The sequence below is a fragment of the Bos javanicus genome, chromosome 15 (assembly GCF_032452875.1).
Source record: "Bos javanicus breed banteng chromosome 15, ARS-OSU_banteng_1.0, whole genome shotgun sequence".
NCBI lineage: Eukaryota > Metazoa > Chordata > Mammalia > Artiodactyla > Bovidae > Bos > Bos javanicus.
In genome coordinates this window covers 44,181,332-44,198,140 of record NC_083882.1, presented here as the reverse complement: position 1 = coordinate 44,198,140, position 16,809 = coordinate 44,181,332, and the positions used below count along the sequence as shown (strand labels likewise).

Below are 16,809 nucleotides of genomic sequence, written 5' to 3'. Positions count from 1 at the left end.
TGAAAGAATAAAATGGTATAATTCCATTACACTTTCCAAATGCTGGTCTTTTATGTACATAAGTATAATGATTTCTAGGTCTCTTAACAGATTTTTACTGATTTTTTAAAGTTACATTTTTCTTAAGTTTCTTAAAAAATCTTTCCCATTAATATTTTTCAAATAAGTCTGAAAGTGAAGTCGCTCAGTCGTGCCCGACTCTTTGCAACCCCATGGACAGTAGCCTGCACCAAGCTCCTCCATCCACGGGATTTTCAAGGCAAGAGTACTGGAGTGGGTTGCCATTTCCTTCTCCAGGGAATATTCCCAACCCAGGGATAGAACCCAGGTCTCTCACATTGTAGACAGAGGCTTTACCTTCTGAGCCATCAGGGAAGTCAAATAAGTCTAAATTTGATAAATATTCTACATGATAATGATTATGATGATAATGATTTTTCCGGTGTGAAGGGTGAGTCATTTTCATGTAGCTTATCAAACTAGGCTGGGCAACAGAGCTTTTCATTTACCAATAGGTTCTTGTTAAGCGATAAATATTAAATTGTTCCACAAACTCTCATTTTAATACTTTCTCTTTCTCCAGCTCATTCTAACCCTTTTCTCTGTGATTCAATTTGCTTTACTATTATTTAGTTTTTAAATGCCATTCAAAAAAAGTCAGAAAAATGGTCTTATGGGCAATTACTATCTATTATAACAAGTACAGGCCAACAAAAGCCCAGCTCATTGAGTCTGTTAACAACCAGTGGTATGTACATTCACCAATTTCTTAGCTGCTCCTACACTGCCTAACATGCAACTATAGCTCAAGGGCTATGTTTTAAAAATTTCACTTTTTTCTGTCCTTTACAATTTTACTTACACAAAATGTATCTAATGGTTGGTCAATCAGCAGCACATGAAATTTTATGACAGCAATTTTCTGCACATCCAGAAAAGAGAATCCAAGACATGAAAAATACCTCTTAAGGCCTTCCGATTATTTTCTGTTTCACAGGAATCAAAACAGCAAAAGATGGTGCCCATAAAGAGCATTTATATTAATTTCACCTTGAGAAAGTATGCTATCATTGTCCAATTAAGTAGCAATGAATCAGGGGTAACTGATAAACAAGAAACCCCTCCCCGCCCCCAGAGAAGGTAATATGTTTGTGCCCTTGGTGAAGGAAATGATCTATAAGACCATTGGGCTCAGGTAGATTAATGAACAGGCACAGATTAAGTAAGAGTCTGCTGCTGCTGCTGCTGCTAAGTTGCTTCATTCGTGTCTGACTCTGTGCGACCCCATAAACGGCAGCCCACCAGGCTCCGCCGTCCCTGGGATTCTCCAGGCAAGAACACTGGAGTGGGTTGCCATTTCCTTCTCCAATGCATAAAAGTGAAAAGTGAAAGTGAAGTCGCTCAGTCGTGTCCGACTCTTAGCCACCCCATGAACTGCAGCCCACCAGGCTCCTCCCTCCATGGGATTTTCCAGACAAGAGTACTGGTGTGGGGTGCCACTGCCTTCTCTGAAGTAAGAATCTACTGTAAAGGAAAAAAAAGATGTCTTTATTATGATATGCAGTCATGCTCAGAAGCAGAAAAATTAAAATTACATCTTTAAGTAGGAGGAAAAAATTTAAGACATGTAATACACCAAGTTCAAATCAAGAAGGCAGCAAATACCACGATTGGTATAATAATAGATTACATATATATTTGACTTGTGTTGTCTAGAAATCATGAGAGAATAAAATACTAATTTTAAATAGCTATATTTTAATTTAAAACTAAGGCTCAGAGTTTTAATATAATCCTAAGCAGCACAAAACAATGATCAAAAATTTTGTGAATACATTTATACTTTATGCAGTCTAAGCAGTGATGTGTTGAGTATCTGAGTTACAGCTACAATCACAACATCCAATTTCTACTGCCTGTGTATTTCATTTCACAGGACTGTGAAAATGTAACTACTGTGATGTCAATATTTAGAAACGATCTGGAAGAGGTAGTGCACAGTGAAATCTTCAATGTGATCATAAAACTAATGTTGCATCAACATAAAAATGTTCATACTCACCAAGAAGCAGAACAATGACCACTAACTTTTCAGAACATTCTCAGACAATTCACTTTAATTCAATATAAAAAACATATATTGAGCACTGACTACATGTCTACTATGGTGCCAGATACTAGGGATGCAAAGATGAATCAGATCTCTGTCCTTCATGGAATTTAGAGCAAGAAAAACAGAGACAATACCTATAATACAATAATTGTATTACATTATAATATAGCTTTTAGAAGTATAATGAGAACACAGAAAAGTGAAAAATTAATTCTATCAAACTTATACATGTGCAAACTTGCCTGATTAAATATTATTGTCTTGTTTTTCTTTCAATGTTACTGTTTTGCATGCACCTTTGTATTAATATGTTGCCTTAAATCTCATGGAGTAAGGGGAAGTATATACATAATGAACATACTAACTCTGCTGGGGCAGAGTAGGACTCAGGGAAATAGAAGTTGCTAATGTATGAGCTGGACACACCCAGGAAAGAGGTTAGTACAGAAGAAAAATGACCACTGAGGCAGAGTGGATTACATGAGCAAAGACCCAGAGGCATGAAACACAGGGCACCTGAGTCATAAGGAGCAGCCTCGAGTGGACACCAGAAGAGGGTAAATGCATGGGGACACACATGCAGACCACGGTTGGAAAGGCACGCTGGAGCCAAGCTGTGAAAGCTTTGCATCACGCCATGTGGGGATGCGCTGACAGTTTCCTATAGCAAGGGAGAATCAACGGAGGCTGTTAGTCAGGAAAGCAGTATAACCAGATTTGTGATTTAGAAAGACAACCCTGACAACTGTATGAAGGATGAACCACAAGAAGGAGAACAGACAAAAAGACACTATAATCTTCTAGAAAGGGGTCATAAGGAGAAATTATACAAGTGAAGAGAAATTGAATAATATGTGAGGACGCCTCAAAGGAAAAATACAGGCCATGGGGTCTGACTGAATCTTGGGAGAGAGACAAAAGAGAGAACAAGAAAGACCAATGTTTTCAGTAGCATGAAGAGAAGTAGGAATCACAGAATACTCCCTAGACCCTGGACTGAACCTTTATCTGGTTACCGCCTGCTGCCTGAACATGCCCTGTCCACAGGGGAGCCCTAGTGCCAAGTCCAGGACCTTCCCTCTACCTGATGCTCTATGTTAATCTACCTGATACTCTGAAAGTGAATCTCAAGAAAAGACGAACAAGCTTTTGGTTTGTAGCAAAGGATCAGAGAGGTGTTGAGGCAAGTTTTTCACTTTGCTCAGTGCATTGCAGCATTTATAGATCAATGAAAAGCAAAGTTGAAACTTACAAGTTGATTGTATTAAAAAAGTGCCTAATAGATGGACCTGGCAATGGATAAGACAGCTTTTATAATAACTTCCCAGTTGTTTCTCCAGTTGCTTTCTTGACATCACACTGTTTCGCTGTAAATTAAAATCTATGTAATTCCATTGTTAGGGGACATCCATTTATTTTAAATTGTACATTTAGCAGGCTACTTACAAAATGTACATTATGACACCTATGCTCCAAATGTCACACTGCTGGCTATAGTCGTGGGCATTGATAACTTCAGGGGCTGCCAAAGAAGCAGAAATAAAATAATATTAATAATACAATAAATGACTTTTAAATGCTTAAACACAAAGCATGAAAAATGTGCTGATGTGATGTAATTTATTCCCCCATAGGGAAAAAGAGAACCAACAGCAGATGTTGAATGAATAATGTACAGGCCTTAACAATTGATGTCGCTGTAGCCTCCCTCCTGTCATTTAGCTTCTAATGGAATGACGGCACACACTGCACAGCGACACGTACAACTTTTCATCTCTTTCAAATTGTTAAGAAATGATCTTGCAAAGATCATGGAGTTATAGTAGAAGGCAACAATATCTTAGTCTTTGCCAAAAATAGCTTTGAAAACATGCCTGAAGTAGATACAATTTAAAGCAAGCCCAAAATGTGGAAATCTGGGTTTACAGAGAAACTAAGATAAACAGCTATAAATCACTTCAGCAAAATAACAGTAGTGATAGTAACTTCATAGCACTCCTATGACAGTATGAGTTATCTTCCGCATTTTCTAAATGAGAAAACTAAGACAAAGAGAGCACGCCTATAATATAACTCAATCAAAGAGCCAATTGGTCACAGGGGAGGCCTAGGGTCCAGGTATTTCTGCCTCCTCAACCCTGAGCTTCTTACTTACAACGTGCCCGTGATTGCCGTTACTGTTGTTCAGTTGCTCAGTGATGTCTGTCTCTTTTGTGACCCCATGGACTGTAGCCCACCAGGCTTCTCTGACCATGGGATTTCCCAGGCAGAATACTGGAATGGGTTGCCATTTCCTTCTCCAGGGGATTGTCCTGACCCAGGGATGGAACTCAAGTCTCCTGTATTACACGTGGTTTCTTTATTTCTAAACCACCTGGGAAGCCCTATGAAAGGATGTTGCATGTTGTCAAACACTTTTTCCGCATCTATTGAGATGATAGGGTCCCTTTATACAATCTTCGCAAAGTAGAACTTTATTTTATTTTGAGGTAGCACACCTTTTAATGATTCAGTTCAGTTCAGTCGCTCAGTCATGTCTGACTCTTTGTGACCCCATGAAGTGCAGCACGCCAGGCCTCCCTGTCCATCACCAACTCCCGGAGTCCACCAAACCTATGTCCATGAGTCGGTGATGCCATCCAACCATCTTATCCTCTGTAGTCCCCTTCTCCTCCTTCCCTCAATCTTTCCCAGCATCAGGGTCTTTTCAAATGAGTCAACTCTTTGCATGAGATGGCCAAAGTATTGGAGTTTCAGCTTCAATATCAGTCCTTCCAATGAACACCCAGGACTGATCTCCTTTAGGATGGATTGGTTGGATCTCCTTGCAGTCCAAGGGACTCTCAAGAGTCTTCTCCAACACCACAGTTCAAAAGCATCAATTCTTTGGCGCTCAACTTTTTTTATAGTCCAACTCTCACATCCATACATGACTACTCGAAAAACCATAGCCTTGACTAGATGGACCTTTGTTGGCAAAGTAATGTGTCTGCTTTTTTAATATGCTGTCTAGGTTGGTCATAACTTTCCTTCCAAGGAGTAAGTGTCTTTTAATTTCATGGCTGCAGTCACCATCTGCAGTGATTTTTGAGCCCAAAAAAATAAAGTCAGCCACTGTTTCCACTGTTTTCCCATCTATTTGCCATGAAGTGATGGGACCAGATGCCATGATCTTAGTTTTCTGAATGCTGAGCTTTAAGCCAACTTTTTCACTCTCCTCTTTCACTTTCATCAAGAGGCTCTTTACTTCTTCACTTTTTGCCATAAGGCTGGTGTCATCTGCATATCTGAGGTTATTGATATTTCTCCCGGAAATCTTGATTCCAGCTTGTGTTTCTTCCAGCCCAGCGTTTCTCATGATGTACTCTGCATAGAGTTAAATAAGCAGGGTGACAATATACAGCCTTGACGTACTCCTTTTCCTATTTGGAACCAGTCTGTTGTTCCATGTCCAGTTCTAACTGTTGCTTCCTGACCTGCATATAGGTTTCTCAAGAGGCAGATCAGGTGGTCTGGTATTCCCATCTCTTTCAGAATTTTCCAGTTTATTGTGATCCACACAGTCAAAGGCTTTGGCATAGTCAATAAAGCAGAAATAGATGTTTTTCTGGAACTCTCTTGCTTTTTCGATGATCCAGTGGATGTTGGCAATTTGATCTCTGGTTCCTCTGCCTTTTCTAAAACCAGCTTGAACATTAGGAAGTTCATGGTTCACGTATTGCTGAAGCCTGACTTGGAGAATTTTCAGCATCACTTTACTAGCGTGTGAGATGAGTGCAATTGTTGCAGTAGTGAGCATTCATTGGCATTGCCTTTCTTTGGGACTGGAATGAAAACTGACCTTTTCCAGTCCTGTAGCCACTGCTGAGTTTTCCAAATTTGCTGGCATATTGAGTGCAGCACTTTCACAGCATCATCTTTCAGGATTTGAAATAGCTCAACTGGAATTCCATCACCTCCACTAGCTTTGTTCGTAGTGATGCTTCCTAAGGCCCACTTGACTTCACATTCCAGGATGTCTGGCTCTAGGTGAGTGATTACAGCATCGTGATTATCTGGGTCGTGATGGTCTTTTAATGATTAGATTTTTAAATAATGGCTGGGTTTTTAAAAAGTTGAATATGCTTGTTATTCCAGGAATATGTCTATTACACCTCTACAGTTAGGGAGCACCCCGGAGGGCCAACAGTAAGTTAATATGTAGCTTCACTCCCACATTGTTTAAGGGTCAACTGTGTGTATTTGAATAGAAATTTAAAATTTACAAAGTACTTTTGCATCAATGATGCTATTCGTATAAATTATGTTAAGAATCATGTGAGATGGGTATCAGGCATTTGACTCACTTTGCCAGTGAGGAAATTAAGGTCCAGATACACATATTAAGTGACTCACCTAAAGTAACACAGTTACAGAGCATCTCCCATGCAAAAGGTGTTTTCACTTTAGAAAACAGTTTCAATCACCCCTCCCAACACACACACACACACAATGTGTCTGTAACCAGTAAAAGCAAATGAAATTTCATTTCCTCTAACTATTTTAAAGGAACTAAAAAGCAACAACAACAAAAAAAGGAGCTGAAAGGTAAACAGAAGAATGAGAAAAGACTCAACTATAGATAATTAACAAACTAAGTAATTTGTCTTCAAATCACTTAAAATTAACTAATTAACATTTTCCTTTAAGCAATTACTTGTATTCTTTAAGCCTCCTTAAACTTTTAAAATACTGAATCATAAACATTCAAGTTGCTCTATGGCCATGTGTCTATGACAAGGGCCGATTCCATGATCTAATTCCCTGACAGATTTCCACATAGCTCTACCACTCAGTGGGGGCCTGGAATTCAGAGCCCTCATCGTTCCAGAGTCATCTTAATTACCAGGGGCATTTCTACGGGCACTGTCATCACAGCTCTCACAGGGAGGCAGAGGCCAGAGCAACTGTGCCAAAGAGCCACTTAGGAAGTCAGCAAAGCCCCACAAACCATCTGTCTTCTCTCTTGTTCTCTCACTTGTTATCAGTGTAGACAACTAATAAGCAGGCATAAAACTCAGGACGCTTGGATATATTTTCCCCATGTAACTACAGACCAGATGTCTTTTGCCAACAGGAGGATATGAACAGAATCTAAAGTAGCCTCCTCCCAAATAAGATAAAACAACTTAGAAACTTTATGCATCAAATAGACAAACAATGAACCAGGCATACTCCTCAGGAATAAAAATGAATAAACTACTGATATAACAACATGGCTAAGTCTCAAAATCATTACATGGAACAGAAGAAGATAGACACAAAAGAATATATACTTATGATTCAATTTTTATAAATTCTAGACAAGCAAAACTAATCTAAGGCAATGGAAATCCTCAGTGGTTGCTAAGGTTTGGGTGGGGGATTGACTGAGAGGGACACAAAGGAAATTTCTGGGGTGATGGAAATATTCTATATCTTCACTGAGATGGTAATTGTACAAGTATATATATTTGTCAAAACTCATTAAACTTTACACTTAAAATCTGTGTATTTTATTATATACAAATTATGTTTCCATAAAGAATATTTTTATGAAATCTACTAAAAGTACAAAAAAAATCTACTAAAGCCCTACATTAGTGAGTGACTTTAATAACTCTCTTAGAAATCAACAGAGGAAGCAAGCAAAATTAATAATATGGACTAGTGGCTGAGATGACAGAACTGAAGACTATGAGCTCATCACCTCCCACGAACACACCAAAATTACTACTTACAGAGCAACTATCTATAGGGATGACCTGAAAACTAGCAGAAAAGAATTTTCCACAATTAAGACATAAAGTAGGAAGTACAAGAATATGGGAAGGAGAGGAGGAGACATCCTACAGGTAGAACCTACATTTCCAGGTCACTGAAACACTAAGAGGAGGAATGTCACAATCTCAGAATTCCTCCACAAGGAGTGAGGACTCTTAGCCGCACATCAGGCTCCCCAGTCTAGGGGTTCTGCACCAGGAATATAAGCCCCCAGAACACCTGGCTTTGACAACCAGCAAGGCTTATATCCAGGAGAGCTGGAGTGCTAGAGGAAACAACAGACTTTGCTCTTCAAGCGTGCACACAATATCTCACACTCTGAAACCCAGCTCAGAGGCAGTAGTTTGAAAAACAGGTCAGACCCAGTTGCTGATCTTGGAAAACCTCCCAGGAAGGGAGGAAGCAGCTAGGACTCCCCCAGAGGACTGGCAGCAGCCATTGTGGGGAGTTCATTCTATCACATGGACACTGGTGCTGGTAAGCATCATTTTGGTTTCCTCCCTCTAGCTTATTAGTGCCAGGACCTGCCCCACCCACCAGCAGGCACAAACCAGCCCTACGCCCCCTAGTAGACAGTTGCCAAGACCTGGCCCACCCACCAGCAAACTAGCACTCCTCTTTACCATGCAGCCATGTAGGCACCAAGCCTTGTACACCAGCAGGCCAATAGCGGGTGCAAGCATGGCCTACACAGGCCATGCAGTTAACCCCACAGTAAGCCTACCTCACCTTCTAGCAAGCCCAGAGTCACTATGTGGCACAGCCTCAAAGCCAAGCAGGTTGGGGGCCAGTCCCATCTACCAGTGTGTCCACAGTAGTCAGCCCCACCAAAAAAGGGTGCATGCAGCCCACAAAGGGGACACCCCTAGAACATACAACTCCAGTGATCAGAGGGGAGCCCCTGGTGGTCCCCACAGGACATCGCCTATATAAGGCACCATTTCTCCAAGATCAGAAGATACAACCAACATACCTAACACATAGAAATTAGACACAAAGAATTGGGCAAAATGAAAAGAAAAGAAACTGAAAAAGCACAAAGACATGAAGTCTAAATAACATACTACTAAACAACCAATGGGCCACTGAAGAAATGAAAGAGGAAATCAAAAATACCTAAAGAGAAATAAAAATGGAAACACAATGATCTATAATTTATGGGACACAGCAAAAGTAGTTCTAATAGAGAAGTTTATAGAGATACAAGCCTTACCTCAGCAAACAAGAAAAACTTCAAAGAAACAATCTAACATTATATCTAAAGGAACTAGAAAAAGAAGAACAAAGAAAACCTGAAATTAATAGGACAGAGAAAAAAAAAGATCAGATCTCAAATAAAAGAGAGACTAAAAAGATATTGAAAAGATCACTGAAAGAGACAGACTTAGAGCTAAGAGCTAGTTCTTTAAAAAGATAAGCAAAATTGATAAACCTTTAGCAAGACTCATTAAGAAAAAAGACACAAAATCAGAATGAAATAGAAATTACAACCAATACCACAGAAATACAAAGGATCATAAGAGATTACTATGACCAATTATATACCAATGAAATGGACAATTTAGAGGGAAGAGATAAATTTCTTGAAATACACAATCTCCTAAGACTGAATCAGGAAAAAACAGAAACAGATCAATTACCAGTGATAAAACTGGATCAGTAACTTAAAATTTCCCAAAAAATAAAAGTCCAATACCAGATAGCTCCACAGGTAAATTCTAAAAAGCATTTAAGAAAAGTTAACACCTATCCTTATCAAACTATTCTAAAAAGTTAAAGAGGAAGGAATACTTCCAAACTCATTTTACAAGGCCAGCATCAGTCTGTTATCAAAACTAGATAAAGATACCACAAAAAAAGAAAATTATAAGCCAATTTCACTGATGAACACAGATGTAAAAAACTTCAAAAAAGTCTTAGCAAACTAAAAGAACCACACACCATGATTAAGTAGAATTTAGTCCAGTAACTCAAGGATGGTTCAATATCTTCAAATCAATAAATGTGATACACTACATTAACAAATGAAGGGTAACAATCGTATGATCATCCCTATAAATGCAGAAAAAGCTTTTGACAAAATTTGACATCCATTTATGACAAAAACTCTCCAGAAAGTTGGTATAGAGGGAACATACCTCAACATAATAAAGGCCATAATGACAAACCCACAGTGAACATCATACTCAATGGTAAAGAACCAAAAGCATTTATCTGTTCCTTCTACATGGTAAAAATTCTTATCCTCTGTGAACAGGAACAAGATAAGGATATCTACTCTTTTCACTTTTATTCAACAAAGTAGTGGAAGTCCTAGCCATAGCAATTAGATAAGAAAAAGTAAAAAGAATCCAAATTGGAAAGGAAGAAGTAAAACTGTCACTGTTCACAGATGACATGATATTATATACAAAAAATCCTAAAGATGCCAACAGAGAACTATTAGAATAAATGAATACAGTAAAATAGCAAGATACAGAATATGCAGATATTTATTCTATATACTAACAACAAATTTCCAGAAAAAAATTAAGAAAACAATCCCACATATGGATCAATGCAACAGAACAGGGAGCCCAGAAATAAACCTACATACCTATGGTCAATTAACTGTCAACAAAGTGGGCAAGAACACACAATAGAAAAAAGACAATCTCTTCAACAGTGGTGCTGGGAAAGTTGGACAGCCACATGCAAATCAATGAATTTATAACACATCTTCACACCATACAAAAAAAAAAAAATAAACTCAAAATGGCTTAAAGTCTGAAATATAAGACACAACACCATAAAATTCCTAGAAGAGAACATAAGCAAAACATTCTCTAACATAAATCATACCAATGTGTTCTTAGGTCAATTTCCCAAGGCAATAGAAATAAAAGGAAAAATAAACATATGAGATCTGCTGCTGCTGCTGCTGCTAAGTCACTTCAGTCATGTCCGACTCTGTGCGATCCCATAGATGGCAGCCCACCAGGCTCCCCCGTCCCTGGGATTCTCCAGGCAAGAACACTGGAGTGGGTTGCCATTTCCTCCTCCAATGCATGAAAGTGAAAAGTGAAAGGGAAGTCGCTCAGTCGTGTCTGACTCTTCACGACCCCATGGACTGCAGCCTACCAGGCTCCTCCGTCCATGGGATTTTCCAGGCAAAAGTACTGGAGTGGGGTGCCATCGCCTTCTCCCATATGAGATCTACTCAAACTTAAAAGTTCCCGTACAGCAAACAAAATGAAAAGATAACCTACAGACTGGGAGGAAAAAACTGAAGACAACACAAACAAATGGAAAGATAAATTTTGCTAATGGGCTTGAAGAATTAAAATTATTTAAATGACCATACATATCAACTATATTTCAATAAAATTAATAAAATAAAAAGTTTGAATCACAAAAGTCTCATGTTTGGTTTTATAAATACACACATACACACACTTTTATGCTTGACAAACCAGGAGTATATAGTCGTCCCTCGGCTTCTGTAGTGGACTGGTTTCAGGATTCAGCCCCTAACCCTTTAGCCCCCAGGCTGTCAGATACCAAAATTCATGGATGCATAAGTCCCTTATAAAAATTGGCTTAATATTTGAATGTAACCTACCCATATAGTCCCATATACTTTAAATCATCTCTAGATTAACATATAATACCTAACACAATATAAATGCTATGTAAATAGTTGCCACTGTGTAATAAATTCAAGTTTTGCTTTTTAGAGCTTTCTGGAAATTTTTTCCTCAAATACTTTGGATCATTGGTTAGTTGAATTTGCAGGTGTAGAACCCACAGATAAAGAGGGCTGAGGGTACATGCTTTCAAAATATCCAAACTAATGTTTGCAAAAATGAACCTTGTGTTCAACCACAGAGAAAATTCCTTAAAGTTGAAATCTTTTAACTCACAATTACCTAATAAAATGAAGAAAATCAGATAGAAAACCAAAAGGTTAGATAAATTAACACAATCATATAAGTATCAAACACATCCCACAGAAAATTCTAAAAGCACTTCAAAGTAATTTTTGGATTAAAGAAGAAGACTAAAATCATAGACTATTAAGAAATTAATAACAATTAGAACACTGTATAATAAAAGAAACAGTTAAAGGAGTACTCAGAGGAAAATATACAGCCTTAAATGCATTTATTAGAAAATAAGAAGACTGAAAATAAACATTTAACTTAGGAAGTTTAAAAATAAACCAAAAGTAAGTGGAAAGAAGGAATTAAGAAAAATAAAAGCAGAAATCAATGAAAATCAAATACCACTAGACTTAAGCTGGAGTTTTGAAAGCTCAATAAATAGTCCTGCCACTAATAAATTTGATCAAGAAAAAATGGTTAGTATTATTACAAGAACTAAAATTGAGCATAAGTGCCATGTACTGTGCTAAGCACTTTACATTTAATTCTATGCCAATCTAATAAAAAGATATTATTATTACCATCCTAAAGTACATCTTCTACCCTTTTCTGTTTTATTTTTCTTCCTTAGCACTTCTCGCTAACATACCAGATATTTTTTTAATCTTTTTTATTAATGTTTGCACCAACACACATTTTCTTGTTTTGTTCACTATTATATTTCCAACCCCTAGAACAGTGTCTGACACAAAATAGATCCTTCATTTTTTTTTTATAGAAGGGTGGCATAATCCCTATTATACAAAAGTAGAAACCATGACAAAGTTGTTTGTACAGGGCTAACCAGAAAGCAAGTGGCAGAGTTAGAGTCCCAAGTTAGCCAGTGATGTCAGAGGCCATACTGCTAATATTAAATTATATTGCCTTCTTAATAAATATTAAGAATTAATATGGAGCCAAAACCACAGATCTAAGAATTACAAGTGAATGTAATATGCATCTTTATACCAATAAAATTTAAAATCGCAATGAACAATTTTCTGAAAAATATAAATTATCAAAATGATTCAAAATGTGAAAAACTTAAATAACCTAATATAAATTAAAAATAATAGGGATTTCCCTGGTGGTCTAGCGGTTAGAAAGTCACCTGCCAATGCAGTGGCGCAAGTTTGATCCTTGGTCTGGGAAGGTCCCACATGCTGTGGAGCAACTCGGCTCACAAGCTGAGTGCCTGCAGCCCATGTTCTGCAATAAGAGAAGCCCATACACTGCAACAAAGAGTAACTCCTGCTCGCTGCAACTAGAGAAAGTTTGCGTGCAGCAACAAAGAACCAGAACAGCCAAAATAAATAAATAAACAAAAACTTAAAAAAAGAAAATAATAGAAATTTTATCCCCACAGGGTACCATGACCAAAAATTTTAAGGGGAAATCTCATCAAATAATTAATGAGTAGGTAATTTCTATTATTTAAATGGTTCATGAACATACAAAAAATGAAAATATTTTATTTTTAAAATGAGGATAGTATAATCCTAACATCAAAAAACATAAGGGCAGCAGGAAAGAAAGCTACACTCAAAGTTCTGAACTAAAGTGATAACAAACTGAATTATTTGTTGTTGTTCAGTTACTTAGTCCTGTCCAACTCTTTGCAACCCCAAGGACTGCAGCACACCAGGCTTCCCTGTCCTTCACTATCTCCCAGAATTTGTTCAAACTCATGTCCACTGAGTTGATGACACCACCCAACCATCTCATCCTCTGTCACTTCCTTCCTCTTCTGCCCTCAATCTTTCCCAGCATCAGGATCTTTGCCAATGAGTTGCCTCTTCCCATCAGGTGGCCAAAGTATGGAGCTTCAGCTTCAGCATGACTCCTTCCAGTGAAAATTCAGGATTGATTTCCTTTAGGATAGACTGGTTGGATTTCCTTGAAGTCCAAGGGAATCTCAAGAGTCTTCTCCAACACCACAGTTCTAAAGCATCAATTCTTTGGCACTCAGCTTTCTTTATGGTCCAGCTCTCACATCCTTACATGACTACTGGAAAAACCATAGCCTTGACTAGACAGACCTTTGTTGGCAAAGTAATGTCTCTGCTTTTGAATATGCTGTCTAGGTTGGTCATAATTTTCCTTGCAAGGAGAAAGCGTCTTTTAATTTCATGGCTGTAGTCACCATCTGCAGTGATTTTGGAGCCCCAAACAATAAAGTCTGACACTGTTTCTACTGTTTCCCCATCTATTTCCCATGAAGTGATGGGACCAGATGCCATGATCTTCGTTTTCTGAATGTTGAGTTTTAAACCAACTCTTTCACTCTCCTCTTTCACCTTCATCAAGAGACTTTTTAGTTCCTCTTCACCTTCTGCCATAAGGGTGGTGCATCTGAATATCTGAGGTTATTGATATTTCTCCCAGCAATCTTAATTCCAGCTTGAGCTTCATCCAGCCTGGCGTTTCACATGATGCACTCCGCATTTAAGTTAAATACGCAAGATGACAATATACAGTGTTGATGTACTCCTTTCCTGATTTTGAACCAGTCTGTTGTTTCATGTCCAGTTCTAACTATTGCTTCTTGACCTGCATACAGATTTCTCAGGAGACAGGTAAGGCGGTCTGGTATTCCCATCTCTTTAAGAATTTTCCACAGTTTGTTGTGATCCATACTGTTATGATCAAACTGAATATAGCAGTATATCAAACCAAGTGAGGTTTAATTCAAAGGTACAAGGATGGTTCAACATTTCTATTAATGCAATTATTTCTTTAATAAATTTTAAAAGTATATGATCATCTCAATAGATACAAATTTGAATAGGCATTTCATCTATGTCTATTGTAAGATATATGAATGACTAATAAGTACATGAAAAGATGTTCAACATCATTGGTCGTTAAGGTAATGAAAATTAAAAATCACAATGAGATGCTACTTCCTACCCATCAGAATGGCTATAATTACAAAGATAAGTAATACAGTTAGAAAGGATGTGAAGAAACTGGAACTCTTACACATTGCTAGTGGGAAGGTAAAATCTTATAGTACTTTGGAAAATTGTTTGGTAATTTCTTAAAAAGTATAAACATAAATAATATATGATTCATCAATTTCACTTCTTTGTAGCTACCCAGGGAAAATGAAACCATCAGTTCAGTTCAGTCACTCAGTCGTGTCCGACTCTTTGCGACCCCACGAATCGCAGCATGCCAGGCCTCCCTGTCCATCACCAACTCCTGGAGTTCACTCAGACTCACGTCCATCGAGTCAGTGATGCCATCCAGCCATCTCATCCTCTGTCGTCCCCTTCTCCTCCTGCCCCCAATCCCTCCCAGCATCAGAGTCTTTTCCAATGAGTCAACTCTTCGCATGAGGTGGCCAAAGTACTGGAGTTTCAGCTTGAGCATCATTCCTTCCAAAGAAATATATGCCCACATAAAAACTTGAACACAAATGTCCATAAGCAGGATTATTCATAATAGCTCCAAACTGGAAACAATCTACATATGCATCAACTAATAAACAGATAAACAAAGCGTTGCATATCTATACAATGGACAACTGTTTACTAATGGAACAGACTACACATATGTGCTGCAATAGGGATGTACCTCAAAAACATCATGCTAAGTGAAAAAAACCAGGTGTATAAGCCTAGATGTTGTATGATTCCATTTATATGAAATATCCAGAAACAGAAAACCTAGAGAGACAAAGATCAGTGGTTACCTGGGATTGGGATGGGAATGAGATTGAGAGCAAACGGGCATGAGGCAACTGCTAGAGGTAGAACTGCTTAAATTGGACTGTGGAGGTGCTGTAAAACTCTGTGAATGTATGAAAAATCACCCAATGGCACATTTTTTTGGGTATCTAAATTATACTTCAAGAATGCTGTTAAAAATCACATTTACAAAAATGAGAAACTGTTGGTTTATGAAATATATTTAATCAGGACTCTATGAAAAACTACTGGATGGCAATGAAATTGGATAAAAAATGGAAAGAAGCAAAACACATGCATTATTTTACCATGAATTAACAAAATGATAATTAGGTTTGGGTGTATGATTACCTAAGAGACATAAACAGTTATAAGAAGAGCCCAGAGAAATGATGAACACTATAATCTCCAAAGATAAGAACTATGAAAAATTTGTGACAACAACTAAAATACTTTCACTTTCAAGAAAAGAAAAGGTAGCTTGATCAGGGCCATTAGTTATGATGCAGAATCAAACTGCTCAAAGTTTAATCCACACAAGTTGTTCTACTTTTCTCTATAGGAAAAAAAAATCATTTAAAGCCTCCTAACTTACCCATATAGATGGGTGTCCCACATGTGGTTTGCAGCATGACCTCACTCCTTCCATGCTTCTTCACTGCTAGGCCAAAATCAGTCACCTTCAAGAAGAAATTCACAGAGTCACCAGTTTTCCAGACCCAAAGTTCACACATTCTGCCAACAGGATTTTCACTACACTGTATTGCATTTAATTCAGGAATTCTTGAGGACAGAGGGGCTTTCCTTGCATTACTAATAAGGACCTTGCTTCCCCTTCCCACCCACCCCTCCTTGTGAAAAAGAAACCTAGTCAAGAGAAACTTGGTTTTTCAAATTTTGAAAAAACACCCATAATGTTGATTATTCACTCCTTCTAATTTAAATTCAACAGTTCAACATAGGGAGTTACTCTTCCAAGAAGGCATTTAACATTTTTTAAAATGAAATTTATCTTTATAAAGTTATTTCATTGTAAAACACATTCTGGCCTTGGTAAGTTTATTATCTATTTTTCTGATGCTCAAGCTATGTTTCAGTTTAAAGCACTGTTATAAATGCAAATCATTATTCTTGTCAGCACTCACAGAAACTCCTCCTATTTATAATTATTTATAAAATATTTTCTCTAGTCAATGCTATCTTTTCTTTACTATTATTTCCTCTGTGTTTCTAGAGTATACTAATTTAAAAATTATTACACTATTAAAAACTACGAGAAGCAAATTAACAGGAAAAAAAA

The 16,809-nt window shown here is 37.7% G+C and overlaps 1 protein-coding gene across 6 annotated transcripts in view; it reads right to left on the bottom strand.

Annotated features, from left to right (window-relative positions):
* STK33 (serine/threonine kinase 33) overlaps positions 1 to 16,809 on the bottom strand; it is a 189,170-nt gene that overhangs the window by 39,548 nt on the left and 132,813 nt on the right. For all 6 annotated transcript variants that reach the window (XM_061440874.1, XM_061440873.1, XM_061440877.1 and 3 more), the window contains 2 exons: positions 16,105 to 16,189; positions 3,560 to 3,635 (listed from right to left, as the gene is read on the bottom strand). In XM_061440874.1, the coding sequence (XP_061296858.1) occupies positions 3,560 to 3,635; positions 16,105 to 16,189 (161 nt within the window). The remainder of the gene's footprint in view (positions 1 to 3,559; positions 3,636 to 16,104; positions 16,190 to 16,809) is intronic.